At 35.3% G+C, this 20,008-nt stretch overlaps 1 protein-coding gene across 2 annotated transcripts in view; it reads left to right on the top strand.

The window, feature by feature from the left end:
* Positions 1-19,742, top strand: part of LOC117429609 (E3 ubiquitin-protein ligase NEDD4-like) — a 33,278-nt gene extending 13,536 nt beyond the window's left edge. For both annotated transcript variants that reach the window (XM_058998753.1, XM_058998752.1), the window contains 24 exons: positions 6,483-6,533; positions 6,958-7,019; positions 7,873-7,975; positions 8,458-8,615; positions 9,059-9,176; positions 9,363-9,512; positions 9,819-9,890; positions 10,976-11,095; positions 11,663-11,869; positions 12,010-12,087; positions 12,313-12,367; positions 12,453-12,511; positions 12,968-13,033; positions 13,381-13,610; positions 14,774-14,895; positions 14,990-15,060; positions 15,150-15,245; positions 15,435-15,508; positions 15,734-15,794; positions 16,485-16,544; positions 16,635-16,742; positions 16,972-17,068; positions 17,436-17,508; positions 17,648-19,742. In XM_058998753.1, coding sequence (XP_058854736.1) covers positions 6,483-6,533; positions 6,958-7,019; positions 7,873-7,975; positions 8,458-8,615; positions 9,059-9,176; positions 9,363-9,512; positions 9,819-9,890; positions 10,976-11,095; positions 11,663-11,869; positions 12,010-12,087; positions 12,313-12,367; positions 12,453-12,511; positions 12,968-13,033; positions 13,381-13,610; positions 14,774-14,895; positions 14,990-15,060; positions 15,150-15,245; positions 15,435-15,508; positions 15,734-15,794; positions 16,485-16,544; positions 16,635-16,742; positions 16,972-17,068; positions 17,436-17,508; positions 17,648-17,750 — 2,394 coding nt within the window. In that variant the 3' untranslated portion in view covers positions 17,751-19,742. The remainder of the gene's footprint in view (positions 1-6,482; positions 6,534-6,957; positions 7,020-7,872; positions 7,976-8,457; positions 8,616-9,058; positions 9,177-9,362; positions 9,513-9,818; positions 9,891-10,975; positions 11,096-11,662; positions 11,870-12,009; positions 12,088-12,312; positions 12,368-12,452; positions 12,512-12,967; positions 13,034-13,380; positions 13,611-14,773; positions 14,896-14,989; positions 15,061-15,149; positions 15,246-15,434; positions 15,509-15,733; positions 15,795-16,484; positions 16,545-16,634; positions 16,743-16,971; positions 17,069-17,435; positions 17,509-17,647) is intronic.
* The last annotated feature ends 266 nt before the right edge of the window (positions 19,743-20,008 follow it).

Below are 20,008 nucleotides of genomic sequence, written 5' to 3'. Positions count from 1 at the left end.
ATAAATGACCAATCTTTGTTCAAAATATTGTTAGTTTTAACACAGAAAGCATGTGTTCCATAGAGTGCCTCAGTAAGTCCATAATTCAATGTTGAATGTAGCTCATTCACTTACAGCTGTTGTTAGTTGTGTAATTAGTTTAATCACTGGAGAAAAGACCGCAAGCTACCCCTACGAATAGCTGGCTATTAACATCTGTACACCATGTTCAGCTTTGCTAAAGTGTTATTCGGTATCAGTTTTCCCGCCCCTAATATACTGTTCATAATACCCTCAATAAATACAAGCCTATATATTTACTTATATGTGACCTGTTCTATGAAAACATAACTCTGAGCAAGGGTGTGGGGAACTCCATTTGACCTAAGTTCTGTGTTGTCTGTGTAGTTACCTGTTAATTGGCCTACACACTCAGGTTGAAATCCCTAGAAGAATCCTGTATTTTGTTTTTTATGTAGGCCTATGCCTTTGTGTTTTCATTATTTAATTAGGCCTACCTTTTGTAGAGTATACACAATTGCTTGTTACCGCAAAGTTGTTGGGTTTTAAGGTGATTGTAGGTTTCATATGAAACATTAAAAGGAAGTTGTACTGACAGGTGGACAGGTAAGCTGCCTGAAACGATGTATGACACAAACAAATTCAGAGTAGCAAACAAGGATTGCTTAATGTGTTGTGGCCATCAATCTGTGTGCTTTATTGGGCTGTGTACCCCTGTTGCCAGCATTTATTAATGATTCAAGAGTAGAAATATGCAGCATTCAAGGAAGGGATCAGTCTTTTAGTAAATCTGTTCTAGGCTTACCCACAAATGTACTTTTGGATTTCTTTTGCATTTTTTTTTACCCCATAAACCATTCTGTGGCAGAAATCGAGCAGTTCTGTATGAAGATGTAATAGCACTGCAACAGGCTACGCATTGCTGTGAATGAGCACCTTTTTGACTCTTCATTTGTTTATCCAGCCTGTACCTTGTCTTGTTATTGCAGAGTAACAGGATTTGGAATCCACCTGAAAGCGAATGGCAGAGAGATTACACTTGTCATGTTATGATTTATATTTGTATTCTGGTTAATTATAGCTGCAAAGAGAGCCCAGTTAAAAATAGACAACTTCAGAAATATTTCTCTTGACTCCAGTTAGTCTGGCCCAGCTTACTGATACGAGTGGTCTGGATTCAAGTTTAACAACTTGATACCAGAGTAGAGTTTAGTAATTTGAGTCATCTGTATACACTAGTCATGAAATAAAATCAATGACGAGGCTTCAGCAGTGGAAGGGCTGCACTGTATGCTCTCTTATGTGCCTTGAACCAGGCTCTGTTTATAAAGCATTGGGTGTCATGCTATCCATGTTTCAACAGCTTGGCAAAACCAACTGCTCAAAAATGTGATGGAATAATTGCAAAGTAACCTTGAATTATAAATGCAGTAACTTGTTTAAGGCAAAAAATTACAGCATCAAATATTGCTACTTTACCAACATTGCATACAGTATATGTTGCATTGAGAGCTTTAATAAACATTTAAGCCACTGGTCTGCTTTATGGAAAGAACATATTTTTTTCATGATTGTGCATGTGCACGTACCAATGTGTACATTTTGGTTATTTGGTAGCCCAAAACAATAAATACATTCTTTTGGAAGCTTTTAGTGATGGTATTTGAAGTACAGAATTAAAGGCTCATGGTTATGCAAAACTGCTGTTACAAATAAATCTAAAATCAGAAACTATTTTGGTTGCAGATATTGTCAGTGAAATTATCCCTTCAGAATAAGTTCAGTATTAAAATTGACGGATCATGCGACAACGCCTTTGTGACAAAAAAAATGGGATAGTATAAATTCACTTTGAGGAGTACAGATCAGCTATGCAAAGGGTTATGTGTTGTTTGAAATGGAAACTGGCCTAGGTCTCTTCTCCTGTGGCTGCTGAGAAGACATTCAGCCTGTCAGCTGTCTGAAGAACATGATGTCTGGATGTTTAAAAGGAAGAATGTTGGTTTTTAAAAGGGATCCATTGAGCCTTTATTTTTGTAAGCTGTAATAGCCTGGATCAATGTTTGTTTTTTTCTGTTTTAGTTGATTTAGTTTATAATACCTCCAATAAAAATCAGATGCTTTCATGTCTCTTGTAGCAACTGTAGACCTGTGTTTGAGGACCAGCTGAACCTTCTTCTGATTAAATATACATGTGTACAGAGTGTAAATATAACTTGTGTAAAGGACCATCTTTATACAGTTGTTGTTTAGTTTAGGTAAAGCTGATTTCAAAAGAATTTCTTTTTTTTGGCTTGTCTTTGTAAATGTTGATATTAGTACATATTTGTCCAGGTTGCTACTATACAATGTAAGGTTTTGTGTGTCACTGAACTGCAGGTGTTTTAGTTTTGTTTAATTGTGTTTATGAAAGGGTCACTGTTGCCAGCTCCCAGACATCGAAATTCCAGACAGTTAGTTTTAAAGAAGACTGTTAGGCTTTATTCCTTCTTCTTTAAAAAAAAAAAAAAAATGTTGTTGGTGAAATAGTTCTTGTTGGGTAATAATAATTGTTTTGCTGGATCCTCCCGAGTCAACGCACCGGTTTGAGCGATCGCCCCACTTTTAGCTGAAAGACACTTTTTCACCATTCATTTTCGTTTTTTAATAACTATGCTCACGTGAATAGAAAAGACTGCCTAGAAGTTGCTCTGTGCATTGAATGATTCAGGGTGTGGGTTATCTTCTGTTCAGATAACGAAGACGTGGAGTTCGGTGGTTTCGGATCAGATGACACATCTGATTTATTACGCTTTCCTGTTACATTACAATCCATTTTTTTTTTTTTTTTTTTTAGACACTGCAAGAGCTTGTAACTGAGGCACCATTTTTTTGTATTGAAAATTGTAATGCTATAGTGCTACTTTGGATTTTCATGTATTGTTTTGTGTTGTGTTTTCACACTGGACACTGACATTTTTTACTTGCAGAGATTATGTAAAGCCCTTTATTTTAGTGGAATGAAAATTTCACGTGTTTTATATATTTTTTTAAATGTAGCAACCTTTTATTCCAGCGTTTTTCACCTACAGATGTATTTTTTCATGATGTGGCTTTGCACTGGACACTGCAGCTTTAAAGTTTAATGTTTGTTTTGTGAAAATATTTGAAATGACAAAACAGTTGAATTTCACCAGTCATTAAATATGTTACCTGCACCTTGATTCTTTATGGTGACTGTGTGCTTTTACCTTTGAATTAAACATGCCTAATTGTAAACGTAATCTACCCAATGTTAAAAATACTCCCTCTGCAATAACGCCTGTAATTTTGCCCCTGTCTGAGTCAACGTCCCCCACACACTTTTGCTTAATGACAACTTTACACCCCATAGGCCGTTGACTCTGCGGAATTCAGTAATATCCACTAATTCCTTTGATTCCTAACTTGTTTTACCAACACCAAATGGGTCAATTATATGTACAACTTCCCATTATTGTGGGAACATGGTTATTTGGGGAATTTGTTTTGGGACAGACATCCCAGGAAATATTAATTTATATATAAATTGGCCTTGAATGCTTTGCTTCCATTTGAGTGTCTTAAATACCCATATTTATCCTTGAACACCCCGCAGTACATGATCTGTTACCATATGGTCAAGAGTTAAAGCATGCATGTTTGGCTCAGTTGGTTGCGTTTTGAATATGATCATTATCTGCGGTAATGTGTGCTTTTGAGACATCTAGGTGAACTCATAGAACTGAAACATAGTAATACATTAGGGTCATAGACAAGGGCCCCTAGTTATTCTTTAAATGGTGACACATATCTGAATTTGTTGGTTAAATATTTGAATTTTAAAATATCTGCTTGAATTGTAGAGTACACATTTTTTGGACCTGCTTCACAAAAGTCAGTTTAAATTGCATTGTTATTCTGACATCCAGAATGTTAGCAGTGTATTAATGTATTTTCTGTTTCTCTAATGGCATACAGTTGGAATTTGACTTATTGTTTCCCAGCAGTGCTTGGTAAACAGTAATCATGCTCTAATGCAAATGGGTAACAGATGGCTACTGTATGTGTACTAATGTGCTATCACTGGATTAAATATAGGATAGATTTTTATCGTACAGTTACCATGGTAGATTTTGATAAATAAAGAGCCTTCTTTTTTAAATTTATTTACAATGCACATCACCTGAAAGCAAATTGATTCAGATTTATTAATTTAAGAGTTGAATGATTCATATCTCCCACATCAATAAAGATTATGCACTGTTTTGATGAGAATAAAGAAATAGATCAGTCTGTAACACGAGAGGGTTTAAACGGAATGACGTCAAACAATTTTCTTATCGAAGATCTCTGGAGAGATTCATGTTCCCTAGTTCAGTAAAACCTTGCTTTTAAGGCCGCCTTAGTAAAAAAGCCTTTTTTTATTTTTATCTTTTTACAGTCCCTATTTGCTCCTATTGATTGCAGTGAAAAATCATACAATATTAAGACCATCATCTGAAGTCCCAGATGTTCTGTTAAATTACCCCTCTGTTGAGGCCCACATACTGTAAACTACCAGCTGTCCTCATTTGATTAAAAAAAAAAAAAATGAAAAAAACAATCAGAATGCAGCAGTGTTTGTACGGAATATTTGCCTAAGAATTCTCAACACAATGAAAGGTAGAACAGTAATAACATTAATAAAGCTAAATGGTTAGGTCTCCTTTTTTATATGTGCTGTAACTGATGCTGAACATCATTTCAAAACTGTTTTGGGTTTAGACTGGTTTTCTTTTAATGATAGATTCTAGCACAATTCCTGGGTATAAATTCAGCTCTATTTTGTTTTGGTCGGCTTATGAATGCAGAGATGTCTGACTATTTTCTTTATTTAACATAAAGCATCAAAGTTTGGGGATGTTATTGCTATATCCATAAGATAGAATTAGGCTTAGAAGCAGTGTCAGTTTACTCTGATGTACTCTCGTGTGTTTGATTGGTAGCATTAAGTGATTACCAAGTGAAAAGGCTTTTGGAGAGCATTTCAATAATTTGCCAAGATAGTAATCTTCTGCAAAACTTAGTTAAATACTGTAAGGACCACTGTCTTAATCCTTTAAAACATTGTAATGTATACCGTACAGATTTATTACAAAAAAATACAGACCACCTCCTTTTTTGTGACATTTTGTGTAAATAGAGGCACATGCATTTCACACCACCAGTTATAACACACACAGTCGCTGATTCCTTGAGTTCTGCTGCCTTATTTGATTTAATGAGTCTGTATACATTAAGGGTTCTAGCTAGGCACAGATGGAGTATGCTTTCTTTGGCACCAGCTCTGTTTCAGTAAGAGGAGGTATACAGTAGTTCCATTCAATAAATATTTTCATTACTCAAGTACTGCTACTATTTAAAAGTGTACAAACATATTTATTTTTCTTAGGGCATTAACCATGTGCAGTTTTGTGATTGTGTGTGAAAATTGTGGAGGTTGTGCAGTACAGTGTAAGCGGCAAAAACTTAGCTAGAGAAAGTTGGCAGAAAATTAATCAAGCCCACATGATATGCGCCTACTTTTTTTTTTTTTTTTTTTTTATTTCTTCTTGGCATGCCCCTGAAATGGACAGACCCCAGGGGAAATCATTTGTGGATTAGTTTAGCTCATTCAGCATTGTCTTGCATATGAAAAACCAAGTCTTTCTGAGGGTTCCTCTTAGTTTGTTGGTAGTAAAAGAGATTAGACTGGAAAAGCTGCTAAAAAATGTCAGTGTTGCAATTATCTTTTGCCCAACACTGCTGTATTAAATGAAGGTTTCCTGAACATTAGTAATAATAATAATAATAATAATAATAATAATAATAATAATAATAAACAATTCACTTTGGACGTCATGCAAAAAAAGGGACATTTTTATATCGTCTTTTAATGCTGTATGGACTGTTTTAAATTGGCGGATACAGTTTTTACATTTTAGGGTGAATGTCAGCTGTGCTCAACACCTGGAAATGGGTTCATTAATTCAGTATATGCACTTGCTATAAACCCACTATAGTGGTTGATGTGTTTTTTCTAACAAGCAGTAAAAAGACAGTTTAGCTTATACATTTGTTTTCAGAAATCAGCTGTACAGTGATGTTTTTGTACAAGTTCTTCACAAAGTAGTTTGTTTTGCCGTCATGAGTAATATTCACTAGTTTAATACTGATGTGTAACACACAAAATATGACGAAATGTTTGTTCCTTTTTTTTTTGTCACAAAGATAAGTGTACAGTTGCAGTGTGTTTAATGGTCTCTGTAGAGACTGTGAGATCAAGTAATTATACACAGCTCACTGTCTGTCCTATTGGAACATTATACTGTTCTATCAACATAATACTTCTGAGGTGTTTGTGTTCTTCAAGCCTGCAATTAATGTGCAACAATGAGAAGGCGGTATAAGAAGGTACTGAAATATTTTCTTCTTGTGTTTTTTTGTGTTTTTGTTTTTTTTAGACCAGGGATGATTTTCTGGGTCAAGTTGATGTTCCTCTTCACCAGTTACCAGTAAGTTTAACTAAAAACGTCTTTTTACAAATGTTTGCAGCACCTATTGCATGGGGCAGCTTTATAGAGTCCTCCAGACAATATTAAGATATTGGTGGTTTTGTTTTAGAAATGTTGTGTTTTTTTTATTAATAAAATGGTTTATCTTAACATCCCATCTCATTGCTGACCGATAATGTGCTGTTCAGAGAATCCAACACATTTTCTGTTTGTTGTTCTGTTTACATTGCTTCTGTAGATTCTTATGATAAATGTGAAAAATGTTGTAATAACACCCTTATTAGAAGAAATAATTTCTACACTGATACTGACTACATAAAAAAAAGGAAATGAAAATATTAAGGTAGTCAACATGCGTTATTTTTTCATAACAAATATGCATACTTTTTATAAGTTGCTTTTAATAATTTTGATTTTATTTCAGACAGAAAATCCTAACATTGAAAGGCCATACACATTTAAGGATTTTCTTCTTCATCCAAGAAGGTTGGCTATTCGTCATATTATTGATATCGTTTAGACCTTTGCTGACTTTGATTTCAAACTGTATTATACATTTCATACAGTTGTTTTTAATTCTTCACATGCATGTCAAACATTACTACATTACCCTCTGTGGTGTGTTGTTGTGTGCATTTATATTGATTGGTGAAAATGAAAGGGCTGGGGCAGTGACATTTGCATTCGAAATGAGAAAAACAGAATTCAGTCTGATTGCATTTATACAGAATGTTGTGTTCAAAACATGTAAGTCAATGTTTTACATTAGAAAATAGAATAGTTACTAGATCTAGCTGGGTAGAATGTGCATATTTGGTTACTCATACTTAAGGAAAACCTCCAAAAAGACATTTTAGCCTACCAAAGTTCCTTATTCTTTATTCACAACACATGTTTTTTTTGTTTTGTTTTGTTTTTTTTACTGATGAGAGCTTACAATGCATAAACTTCAATCAATTTTCTTTCCGCTTTCCACATGTAGGCTGGCTTTTTGCATTTGTTTATCAAAGCCCCATTTTTTTTTGCTGCTAATTTACCACAGTTTGGTCTAACATTTAAAAGAGTTGCATATGGTAGCAAACCTCAGGATTATGTTATGTTGTTCGATTCCATAAGACATGGTTATTTGTTTTAGCTTCATCTTAATGTTTATTTGTAAGGTGTAGACAACAAACTACAATAGATAGATATTATAAGCTAACTTTTTTCTTTCTAAACAAAATTCTGCTCAGATTTTGTGACCAAAAAAAATGGATTCTGATTAGATCTTATAAGCCTCTGTGCTCAGTGCCATTACAATGATATTAGAAGCCAACTGTTTTTGCTTTGTCCCACATAGTCATAAATCCAGAGTGAAAGGCCATCTTAGACTAAAGATGACATACTTGCCTAAAAACAATGGGTCAGAAGAAGACAATGGAGAACAATCTGAAGATGTAGAGGCAAGTGCAATATGACTTATTATAAATAATAGTATGTACACACCTGTCTGTCTTTGAGTCCATATACATCATTTTTAAAAAGCTGTCTGTTTGTAAGAATAACAGTCTGTCCCAAGGGACGTTGGTAGATACACATGTTTCTTCATGGATTCATATTTGGCAAGTGAATTGTTAAGGTACAATGTCAAGGCCAGATATTGCTAGATCCGTTGTAAAGTAAAGAGAGTTATGTAACAGGGCATGCACATTTGTCAACATGCTAGAATTTATGTTATTTGTTGTATTACTTTTACTGCATGTCAACGTGATTTATCACATACAATGTAAATGCACCCTTATTGTAAGCCGTGTTGTGTGCTGGATTTCTAAGAAAGGAACAGGTCAACATTGCAGAAACCGCTCAGCTGTAAAATCTGGGTTAGCTCTGCACTTGTGGGGCATTTTCTTTCATTGATCATTGATTGATTGATTGATTTTTACAGCCTGGCTGGGAAATATTGGACCAACAGGACACCTCTGGGACATGCCGCCAGCTTCCTGTGCTTCCTCCAGGCTGGGAAGAAAGACAGGATAACCTGGGCAGGACCTACTACGTCAACCACGAAACCAGAACAACACAGTGGCACAGGCCCACAGCTCAGTATGTTATTTTCTGAAAGCTTTTCCATTTCTATACCGTTACAAGAAGAAAAAAAAAAGTGAAATCCAATTGTTTGTTTACAGTGCTTGCAAAAATGCATCCTGCATGTCTGGAAAACAAAATGTAGGTCCCTACTAATGTTAAAGCTTTTCAGCCAGCCAGTGTGCACCGAACTACTTGAATATATGTGTGGAAAAAAAAATGCTGCTCAGTACTTCCTGCACAGATATTAATCTCTGTTCTCTTAGAAATCTGGAAGACGTTCAGCTCACTGCATACTGTAAAATTACCTTACAGCTGAGAAGGAGTTTGTTTTTCTGAGTAAGATCTGAAAAAAAGATTTTAATTATTTCCATGTATTAAAGCAATTTAGAAAGAAGGAGGCTGTTTATGTATTCATAGGACTGTTTTCATATTCAGTTTTCTGTTGTGCCTGTTTCTAGGGACAGTCAGGCAGAGGCAGAACAACGGCAAACTATTAACCATGAAGCACATCATGCCTTTACTAATCGCCGGCAGATATCTGAAGCAGCAAGTCATGAGAGAAGAGAGTCTCCTGATGTAAGTGGGATTGATACATAGATAGGGTTGTGTTGTGCCACAGGTCTGTTTAGGTACCTTTCCATTAAACATTGCAACCTGTTCTGTTGACAAAGATTTTTGTTACAAGATTTAATGTGTACTCTAATTAAAACAACGTTGTTGTTCTTTTTAAAATAAAAAATATATATTTTTATTTTCTTGTAGAGCTGGGAAATAATAACCGAAGATGAGACTACACTATATAATAACCACAGCCAGCAGTCACCTCCACCACCTCACTCTCCCATTGAACACAGTGTTTGTGATATTCAGACTCCTCTTGCAGATGAACTGAGCCGACACAGCTCCATCACGGTAAGATATCTTTAAATAAATTCATCTGGCAAATAAAATGGAATTGAAATAGGACTCCCGTTGCATCCATTGCAGGTTTTACTAGTAGCTTAATTAGGCCAAAGTTTGGGTTGCTTGATAAAGCACTGTCCTGGCTCGAACTGCAACTGGGGTCTTATATTCATCCCAGGAATGCAGTAAGAAAGCACTGGAGGTGGCAGGAGTTGGAATTTAAACACTATTTTGAGCAGAGATGTACTCTATATATGTATGTTTGTTTTTCTTCGATCCTCTGTTTTGTGTCATCCGTGTTTCTCTGTTTAACAGGTTCAGAGCCATTCGAGCAGAAGGGGAAGTGCACAGACAGTTACACTTGAAGAGCAGCCTACACATCCTGTGGTATGTACACATGGGAATTCCTGCCTTTACTTCAAGGGCATCTAGGTAAACAATCATATTTTGGACTTTGTCATCATAATGCTAGTCTTACCAACAAATCATTGTCTAGTTAGCCGCCACTCGATGGAAATAACAAACAAGAGTGACACTTTTAATTTCTTTACAATGTGCAACCAGTTCTTGAGCGAAGACAGACAGGTTATTTAAAGTGTCTACATTCTTTTCTTGGGTGTCGTCAAAAATAAATCCCCATTCGGATGGGACTAAAACTCACCACATTCACTGACCACCTCTGTGCTGCTGAGAATATCCGGTGAACTCTCACATGTGGACTTTTCTTCCACTGGGATATGAATTCAGGATATGAAATTACATGAGCTATTCAAAACCGGGATGTTTATGAGCCATCACATAATCTTGTGCTTGTTCGGAACAGTTAGGCAGCATGTCTTCCCCTAAAGAGCTTCAAGCCACAAGGTGTTCGCTTATTTAATTTGTATTTCATGGCGCCTGATGCTGGAAGTCCTCTTTCACACTGACATGCCCTATTCCGATTGGATTAAATAATCACATGACATCTCAACTTGTAATTTATCAGGTTTTGGTGCTGTTTTTAAAAAGTAGAGGCAGTGGTGTAACATTTCTCAAAGAGAAACCTACATGTCTTTTTTTACATTGGAATACATTTAGAAGGGGGTCGTCTGTGACGCAGAGTAGGTTGTTTCATGTGCTGAGTTTCACTCCCGTCTGAAACGGGCTTTAGATGCACTGAAAGTTAATCTCTGCTTGTACCTTGCATGAAAGAAAACCAGGTTAAAGTGCAAAAAATAAAACTTTTTAAAAACTTGAGATGGCATCTCTACACATTTAATTTTTTAATTTTTATTTATTTATTTATTTATTTATTTATTTATTTATATATTATTTTTTTATGTACAAAATCTGAAAATCCCAAACAGCTGTTTTTTTTTTCTTTTCTTTTCAGCATGAATGGGGTGCACTGGTTTTGTGTTACTGCTGCTGTGAATTTGTGTTTATGTTTATTTCAGTAATTTTATATGATTTGGGATGTTTCTCTTTGCTAGTTATTGCCCACTTCATCAGGGCTGCCAGCAGGTTGGGAAGAAAAGCAAGATAGTAAAGGAAGAATATACTATGTAAATCATAACAGCAGAACAACTACATGGACGCGCCCGGTCATTCAGGTAGTATGCACTGTGCATCGTGCAAATTGATTTTACATTTTTAAAGCACATACCAGTGCAAGAATCGATACGGACACTAGATGGTTCAGTATATATTGTGCCTTGCAGTGAAACTGGCATCTGTTATAAGGAAGAAAGAAGATCACTGAAATCAGAATAGGAGTTCAATACTCAGTCAAAAACCCGTTTGACACATTGTAAACCCTGTCTGCTGCCTTGTTTTTTTAATATATATTTTTTTGTTTCTCCCAAGAAATTGAAAGGGCAAACAGTAAAACGGTTGTATCGCATAACATGCAGTACATTGCGCAATTATTAGTCATTCAAGTTAGAGATTTAATTGACATTGTGAAACTTGCTAAAACTGATGGCACGTGAATAAAAGTGGGTTTACAGTATAGTGGCCTTCTCAGATTTCTGTATTTTTTATTCTATATTTTCTCCTTTTATTTATGAATAATGCTAAGAACAATTCACGTAGCCCTCTGAAAATGTGTACAATAAGTTGTTTTTTGATGCTGGGTAAAAAATAATGTGCATTCGCTGTCTGTTGTGTATTTCTGATAGACTACAATAGAAGCAGTGCAGGCCATGTCATGCCAGAGTCCCACCATGTACCACCCTCCTCGGCTTTCTCCAGAAACTTCACCTCAGCATTCTGTGGCTCCAAAATCGAAATATGAAAGTGGATTCCTCCCTGCTGGCTGGGAACTGCGTAGTGCGCCCAATGGCAGACCCTTCTTTATTGATCACAATACAAAAACCACCACATGGGTAGGTGACCTTCAGGAACAGAACTGCTGTACTCACAGAAGAGCCTCCAACAATGTCTCTGTCAAATATTCTTCCATACTGTTAACAAAAAAATTACATTCCATTTCCCAATCCATTCCTTGTTGTTTGCACCCCAATAGGAGGATCCAAGATTAAAAATTCCAGTTCAAATGAGAAGGCGACCCTCCTTGGATCCTACAGACCTTGGGCCGCTTCCAGTAAGCCTTGCATTTTACAATAACAATATATGTGTGTGTGTGTGTGTGTGTGTTCTGGACTGTTACTTCATGATGATTTACTATACTTGGGTAACTCTGCCTTTTTTATTGGTGCTTTGAATGGGACCTACATTTAAATACAGAATTCAAGTACGTATTTGTAAGAGTTACATTAGAGTCCTGGTTTAAAAGAAAGCTTGTTTTACCTTGGCTTTTCTTTTGTAGCCCGGATGGGAAGAGAGAGTTCATACGGATGGCAGAATATTCTACATTGATCATAGTATGTATATTATGTTGTAAAAAAAGACAATACTTTATCAGCCTCTCAGTAGGTTATCATCTAATGTTGTTTTAATAATTTATAGACACCAAAGCTACACAGTGGGAAGATCCACGTCTACAGAATGCAGCAATAACCGGACCTGTAAGTGTAATTATGTTTACTGTACATTCACAGTGTCAAACAATGCTGATTTATAGTTATAGTGACTTTTCTCAACTGCTTTTCTTAGTGTACCATATTTAAGAAAATGAATTACCCTAATTGGTTTAATATGACATAATATTTTATTATGTTTCTTTTTATTGTTCGGTTAAATTGGCAACTTGTATATCTCCATCTGCCAACATGCTGGATCACGGACAGCCATGATTGGAATTAATTACTTCCTTGTTTCCTTTTAGTTTAGGATATATATATCTTTCTTTTGTATTATGTTTTGTAATTCCTTTTCTGTTAAATCACAAAATTGGTGTTCAGCCATGTTCTCTAGTTGTGATATATATATATATATATATATATATATATTTTACAGAATAAAAACATACTTTATCAGCTCATTTTTACAGCACGTTTATACAGTGTACTTTCTTTCCATAGGCTGTGCCTTATTCCAGGGATTATAAACAGAAGTACGAGTACTTCAGAAAAAAGATGAAGAAACCAGTAAGCTCTAATTATAATACAAAACAAAATTACACTTTGCTCTAATTTAGTAAAGCCTGACGTTTAGATACTTCAGATGCTGTTTTAACAGCTCACAACAGGCCTCTTTCAGGTCTTTGATTTACAAGCAGTTTCCATAATCTATTTAAGATTATGAAACTCTGCAACTTCTTCAATTTTCTTCTGTTTAAATGATGTGTTGACTTAGATGTGATTGTGGCAGTTATCATTCTAAGAAGGCAGTATTTGCCATGTTAAGTGAATGCTGTTCTTTGTGATGGTCTTAATAAAGGTGTTTTTTTTTTTTTTTAGTTCCTCAGCTCTCTAATATTGGATGTATTTTTCAGGCTGATATTCCTAACCGTTTTGAAATGAAGCTGCGGCGAAATGCTATCCTGGAAGACTCCTACAGGAGACTGCTGCCCGTCAAGAGGGCAGACTTCCTCAAAGCACGGCTGTGGATTGAATTTGAGAATGAAAAAGGCCTGGATTATGGCGGTGTTGCCAGGGAATGGTTCTTCCTTATTTCCAAAGAAATGTTCAATCCCTATTATGGACTGTTTGAATATTCGGCTACGTAAGTAGAGGAATTCATGTTTCATCGCAGTTGTTAAAGTCCTTTTCATTACTGTTAAATTTGTTAATTTTTTTTATTTTTATTTAACACGGACAAAAGGTACATTTTCAACCGAGAAAGTTACAGTAGCACTTTAAAAGGAATGACAGTTCAGTTTGTTGGCCTGATAAGCAGGGTGTCTGATTTTTGGGTTTTACCCGATTTTAACCCGATTTATCCTCCCCGAATGCTTTTTTCTGCATTCAGGTTAAACCTGAAAACTCCCTGAATAGACACATACTGTATATGAATAAATGCATGCAATTCAAATGCAACAGAGCAGAACTGGCACCATTGACGGTTAGCTGATTTACCTATTAGAAAAATGTGGCTTCTTAGTGTAATATTTATCTTTTTTTTTTTTTTTTTAGATCTTTCAAAATTACAGCAATATAGCTTTAAGGTTTTTGCTTTTTTTGCACATTTCTTCCCAGTTATTTGTTTTATGAGTGCGTGTTTAAGCCAAGAGCATTTAGATGTAACAGTCAATCGTTTCTCTTTGTAAAACAGCATGGAGTAAAGTTGTTTAGTTTTCCCGTACTTTCTGTGTGCAATTATACTTGCACCTCCACTACAAAATAAAACTTGATTGGAATGGAGAAATCACTCCATATAAGTATGTGTGTGTGAGAGAGAGAGAGAAAGAGGGGAGAGAGATAGATGTTGTCAAAAGTTTGCATACCCCAACTTTGTTGTCAACACTTTATGCTCAAGGATTTGTTTATTTCTTTCTAAATAAAACCAGATTTCTACCTGAATATTTATTCTTTCTTGATTTATATATAAAAAAATCCACCCGATTTTCACCTGATTTCTTTCATTAAATAATTCTACTTGATTTTTAAAAAAGCATTCACCCGAATTTGGAAAAAAAAATTCAACCGAAAATCAAACGCCCTACTGATAAGTAAATATTCTTGGTAGACAGAAAATATGCATATTCATATCCCACATGCATATATCTAGAGAGCCTCTTTTTCAGTTTAGGCGTCTGAATGTACAAATATGTCTAATTTTAACATGTACCATTTATGGATGCAGGTCTGGGTTTATCATGTTTGTGACTGATGGTTCTAATTGCTTCTAATATATATTGAGGTTAAACAGTGGAATTTTTTTCACAGTGATAACTACACCCTACAGATTAACCCCAATTCTGGTTTGTGCAACGAAGATCACTTGTCTTATTTCAAGTTTATCGGACGTGTTGCTGGAATGGCCGTTTACCATGGGAAGCTCCTGGATGGTAGGCAATCTGTAATTTGTAGATGACTTTAAAAATCATGGGGGGTGGGGAGGGAGAGAAAGAGGTGGTTTATGCATCCATTTGTTTTCAACAGCGTTCTTCATTCGGCCTTTCTATAAGATGATGCTGCAGAAGCCAATAACGCTGCAAGATATGGAATCGGTGGTAAGTTTCATTAACTCTGGCTGTTCCGTGCATTCATTCAAGTATCGCTTAGAAAAATAACTTGGATGCATGTTTTCATTTTTGTGCAGGACAATGAATACTTCAATTCACTGAAGTGGATTCTGGAAAACGATCCCACTGAGTTGGACCTCAGATTTACAGTTGATGAGGAGCTCTTTGGGCAGGTGTGTTGACCACATTCAACAGTTTTATAGCTGCACTACATGCTAATGCACTTACATGTGAGCTTTTTAAGTTTGATGTACTTTTTAAATGATCATAGTTTTATCTACTTTTACAATACAACCCCCAACTGTAGACAGCAGTAACAGAGAGGCCTCCAGATGAACACAAGTTTCTTTGTTCTCTTTCAGACTCATCAGCATGAGCTCAAAATGGGTGGATCAGACATTGTGGTGACAAATAAGAACAAGAAAGAGTATATCCAGTAAGTACCATTCAATAGTTTACCATTGATCAGAACAATACATGTTCAGCTGTATTTTAAAATGCACATTTTGTCTCGGGGGGGGGGGGGAATATGGAAAGAAAGTATCCTTGTGGAAATGTTAACCCTGCTTTAGATTGAAAATGCCTTGCAATCGGATCAACAAACCTGATTTAGCCTGCAATAGAACCTGAACTTTTTAATAACTGACATTATCTTTGATAGCTTGGTTATCCAATGGAGATTTGTGAACAGAGTGCAGCAGCAGATGTCTGCCTTCAAGGAGGTGAGTAATAAAACTATGCAATACAGTAATATCTTTACACTGCAGAAGGCTCTCATTATAGTCCGAGTCATATTCACTTTTCACAGGATTTATTAAAAACCTACATTTAAAATGTTCTATATGAGGTTGGCTATAGAAATGTTCTAAAAAAAAAACCCAGATAAATATATACTGTTCCATTTTTCACCACTAGATGGCAACTTCTTGTTGGTTTATCCCCTATTTGGGGATGCATATATAGTATTCTGAAGATATACAGTGATACCTGCCAGTCTGTTCATGAGTATGTCACGGTTATATTTGTATGTGCATCTAGAACTGCTTATGTAATTGAGCTAAAACTTGGTACGGACATTCTGTATAATAATTTGGAATATAAGAATGTTGTGATATATTGAGGAACCTTGTCCTGTCTGTCCATCCATGTTTGTCACTTTTTTACATGTTAGATGTAGGTCACGGGGATGTTATTTTTCATGATACATGAAGGGAGGTGTATGTAGCGGCCATAACTAACATTAATAAACTTGCTTCAATGTACAATAACCCTAGCTTATAAGAATGTATCCTAGTTCAACATGGAGTGCTGGACATTCTAACTGCATGTCTTATTGTTCCGCTTCTGTATGATCTATTGTATTAACCCATGCAAATCCATATGTCCTAATTTTACCTTTTGTTTTATTTCAGGGATTTTATGAATTGGTACCTCTGGATCTCATCAAAATATTTGATGAAAATGAATTAGAGGTAACCTGTTGTGTTTTAAGAATGTATTGCGTATGATGTTGTTGCTTGGCATTCTAGTGTCACTCATTTTGTTATTTGTATTCTGTGAAGCTGTTAATGTGTGGACTTGGAGATGTTGATGTGAATGACTGGAGGGAAAACACAAAATACAAGAATGGCTACTGTGCAACACAGCCTGTCATACAGTGGTTCTGGAAGGTAACCCTTGACGTTTTTTTTTTTTTTCTTTTTCTTAAAACTTTGATGTCTATTTATTAGAAGTGGGGCACATGAGTTAAAACAAGCTAAGTGTTTAATCTTCGTATGACACACCATCGTATGTCTCATGGGAACTAGCCACGGCAGAGTATCATTTGGTGAAACATTGTTAAGTATGAACTATACAAATACATGTTTAAACTAAATGTTTGTCCCTTTCATGTTCTAGACGGTGCTACTAATGGATGCAGAGAAACGCATCCGACTGCTGCAGTTTGTCACTGGCACGTCTCGAGTGCCCATGAATGGCTTTGCAGAGTTGTATGGTAAGCTGAATTACCTCTCCTCCTGGAAAATTACCAAGTAAAATGTGCTTGCTTTCTGAAACTAGTAGTTCAAAGGTAATTTATCACAGACCCAATGTTTGAACAACTGTAAAGTATATTTAGAACAGTACATAATCTACCTCTTTGCTTCAATAGTGCAACTTAAACATTCCTATACAGTGAATAGCACTGTACATTATATTGGAAATGACCAGTATGATTGGCTTTCGTTTTTGGTCCTGCATTATGCAAGTACTTTATGTAGACTGCATATAAGAAAGAAAAAATATTAGCACAACAGTGGGTACTTTTTCTCCTTGTTCCTCTACCAAGATATACAATAGCTAACTGTTTTTTTATGATTTAGGATCTAATGGACCACAGCTGTTTACCATTGAACAGTGGGGAACACCTGACAAACTACCTAGAGCTCACACTTGGTAAGTTAAACACTAGTAGAAACAATTCGATCTTTTACTTTCTCATTACCGCTGTATAACTTAATACATTACTGTGTGTATATATATATATATATATATATATATAATATTTGATTATTATTTTATTTATTTTTTTCAGCTTCAACCGTTTGGATTTGCCTCCATATGAATCATTTGAGGATTTGCGAGAGAAACTTCACATGGCAATAGAAAATGCACAGGGATTTGATGGAGTGGATTAGGAGCAGTCAAGGTGGCCCGTGCTGCAGATATATATCGGCCTAATCGTCATTGAAATACCTAACGAAACCCTCTATAAAAGATGATTCCTGCAAGAGACACTTCAGCAGTGTACTGGTACTCAGGACAGAGAACAGTTATTAGGGACTTGATTTTTCAAATTCCAGAAAATAAAGGCACCAAGAGTTTTAAAGCAACTTTTCAACTTATTTGTGTTTCTATGATTTTCTGGAAATTGTCCTATTTTTTATTATTATTTTATTCAGAGTGGAAATAATTAACATTTTATTTAGATTTCCATGAAGAATCTGTATGAAGTTTACAAGCTTTACTGTTTGTAAAATACACAGGTCTGGTAGGAGCAAGGTAATCATTATTGTACGTCCTTCAATGTGTTTTTCAAGTAACTGTTGGGAATGTTAATATATATATATTTTTTGCTGACATAGTCTGTGCCATATGTAAGCCATACTGTTACATATTCACTGCTTTGCTTTTAAACATGTTTTCATGCATGGAATTCAGGGTTCAGTATAGGCTTCATACATATGCATATTATATTCCGTACCTGAAACATACATTTTATTCTACTGGCACATTTACTTGTGTTTGAGACAGTGATACAGAGAAAGAAATAAACATGCTGTCACTGTATGCAATGCTGCTCCTGGTTAATGGGTGTTTGTCAGGGATGGCACCTCAGAATATTCCAACTGAACGATCTTTTTGGGGGGTAAATTACATTACTAGGTTACTTTAAGAGCATGCATTTTCATTGTTGTAGCTGCAACGTTTACAGGCATCCAAAGGGTGCAGTTAGTGGCTTTGAGGGTGGGTTACTAGTTGTATTTCTTTTCCCTTAGTAATAAGTAATTCAACCCTAGCCTTTGTGCTTGCAACAAGATATGTGTCATACATTCTCTTAAATGTAATTCTTTGAAGAGACCTTAAAGTTTAAATATACAGATTGTAAATAATTTATACATAGTGAATGGCTTATTTTATTCTAAAGTTAAACCAGTTCATTTTGTATGCCTCTATCTGGAATAACTGCTCTTGTTCTTCAACACAGGAGCAGACAGCTTTCATTTTCCCTTCTCAATTACACCACACAAAACGTACACTTGTGTTTCATTTTTGTTTTAAAAATGGAGTATGCCCAAATGTGTTGTCGTTGTGTTTTTATCATTCTGAAATCGTTTTTGAATGATTCGCAATGCAAATAGGTTTACAGTGTCTAGTATGTTTACAAGCAACTCTCCCAAAAACTATAAGCGCTCTTACTTGTGTTTTTTAATTACTTTTATTATTATTATTATTATTATTATTATTATTATTATTATTATCTTGAATGAGTAAAATCACACACTGTTTGGTTCCATTGTAATTCAAGTCTTGAAGATTTATGAGCACTTTTACATTTTCTTACATTGGTCTGTAAATTATTTGTTGTCTTAATGTATATATTGCGTATGTTTAATTATTCGTTTTGGCATATCATTACTCCTACCAGAATATTTCGTTTTGTAAAGTATTATTTAGGACTAACAAAGTAACATCCTTCTGAGTAGAGACTGTATGTAAGAGAGGATTAGATTTACATTGAAACATTCTTTAATATAAGCACATCAAATAACTTTTATTTTTTTCTCCAAGCATAATTTTACAAAACATAGACTGTTACATTGCAATGCCTTTAATATTTGTAACTGTAAATAGATATATCTCAATTACTGCTTTGGTTATCAAGGGGTCTTATAACTGTCCTGTGAGATTAAAAAAAAAAAAAGTGTAAATATCACAGAAGTGTTTATTACAGTATATAAAGTGATATTCTGACTAATACTAAATATTTTTTTTGTAAAAACCTGGAATGATCTATTCCATTACCTTGTATAAATGTAACGTTACATAACTGCATGCCAAAGTAAATTGTGGCATATTTTGAAGTGATTCGTGGAAACACTGACTGACAAAATAAAGATGAATTCTAATTGAGTCTCTGTGTGTTTGTATAGAAGATATTACACAACATCGCACCACATAGAAAGAAACTCACATTACAACAGAACATATTCTATATATGTATAGAATACTTTTGAAATTCTACTGTAGAAAAATATCCCAAACTAATCTTTGTGCCACATTTGATTAAAAACTCAAAATCAAACATGCAAAACTACTCCTTCTCCACCCTTGCTCCGCAGTGGTGGAATGACCTTCCTACAGATGTCAGGACTGCCCAGTCCCTGACCACATT

Source organism: Acipenser ruthenus, chromosome 24 (genome assembly GCF_902713425.1).
Source record: "Acipenser ruthenus chromosome 24, fAciRut3.2 maternal haplotype, whole genome shotgun sequence".
Classification (NCBI taxonomy): Eukaryota; Metazoa; Chordata; class Actinopteri; order Acipenseriformes; family Acipenseridae; genus Acipenser; species Acipenser ruthenus.
The sequence above is the reverse complement of the archived record's forward strand: the minus strand, read 5'-3'. Positions and strand labels throughout refer to the sequence as shown.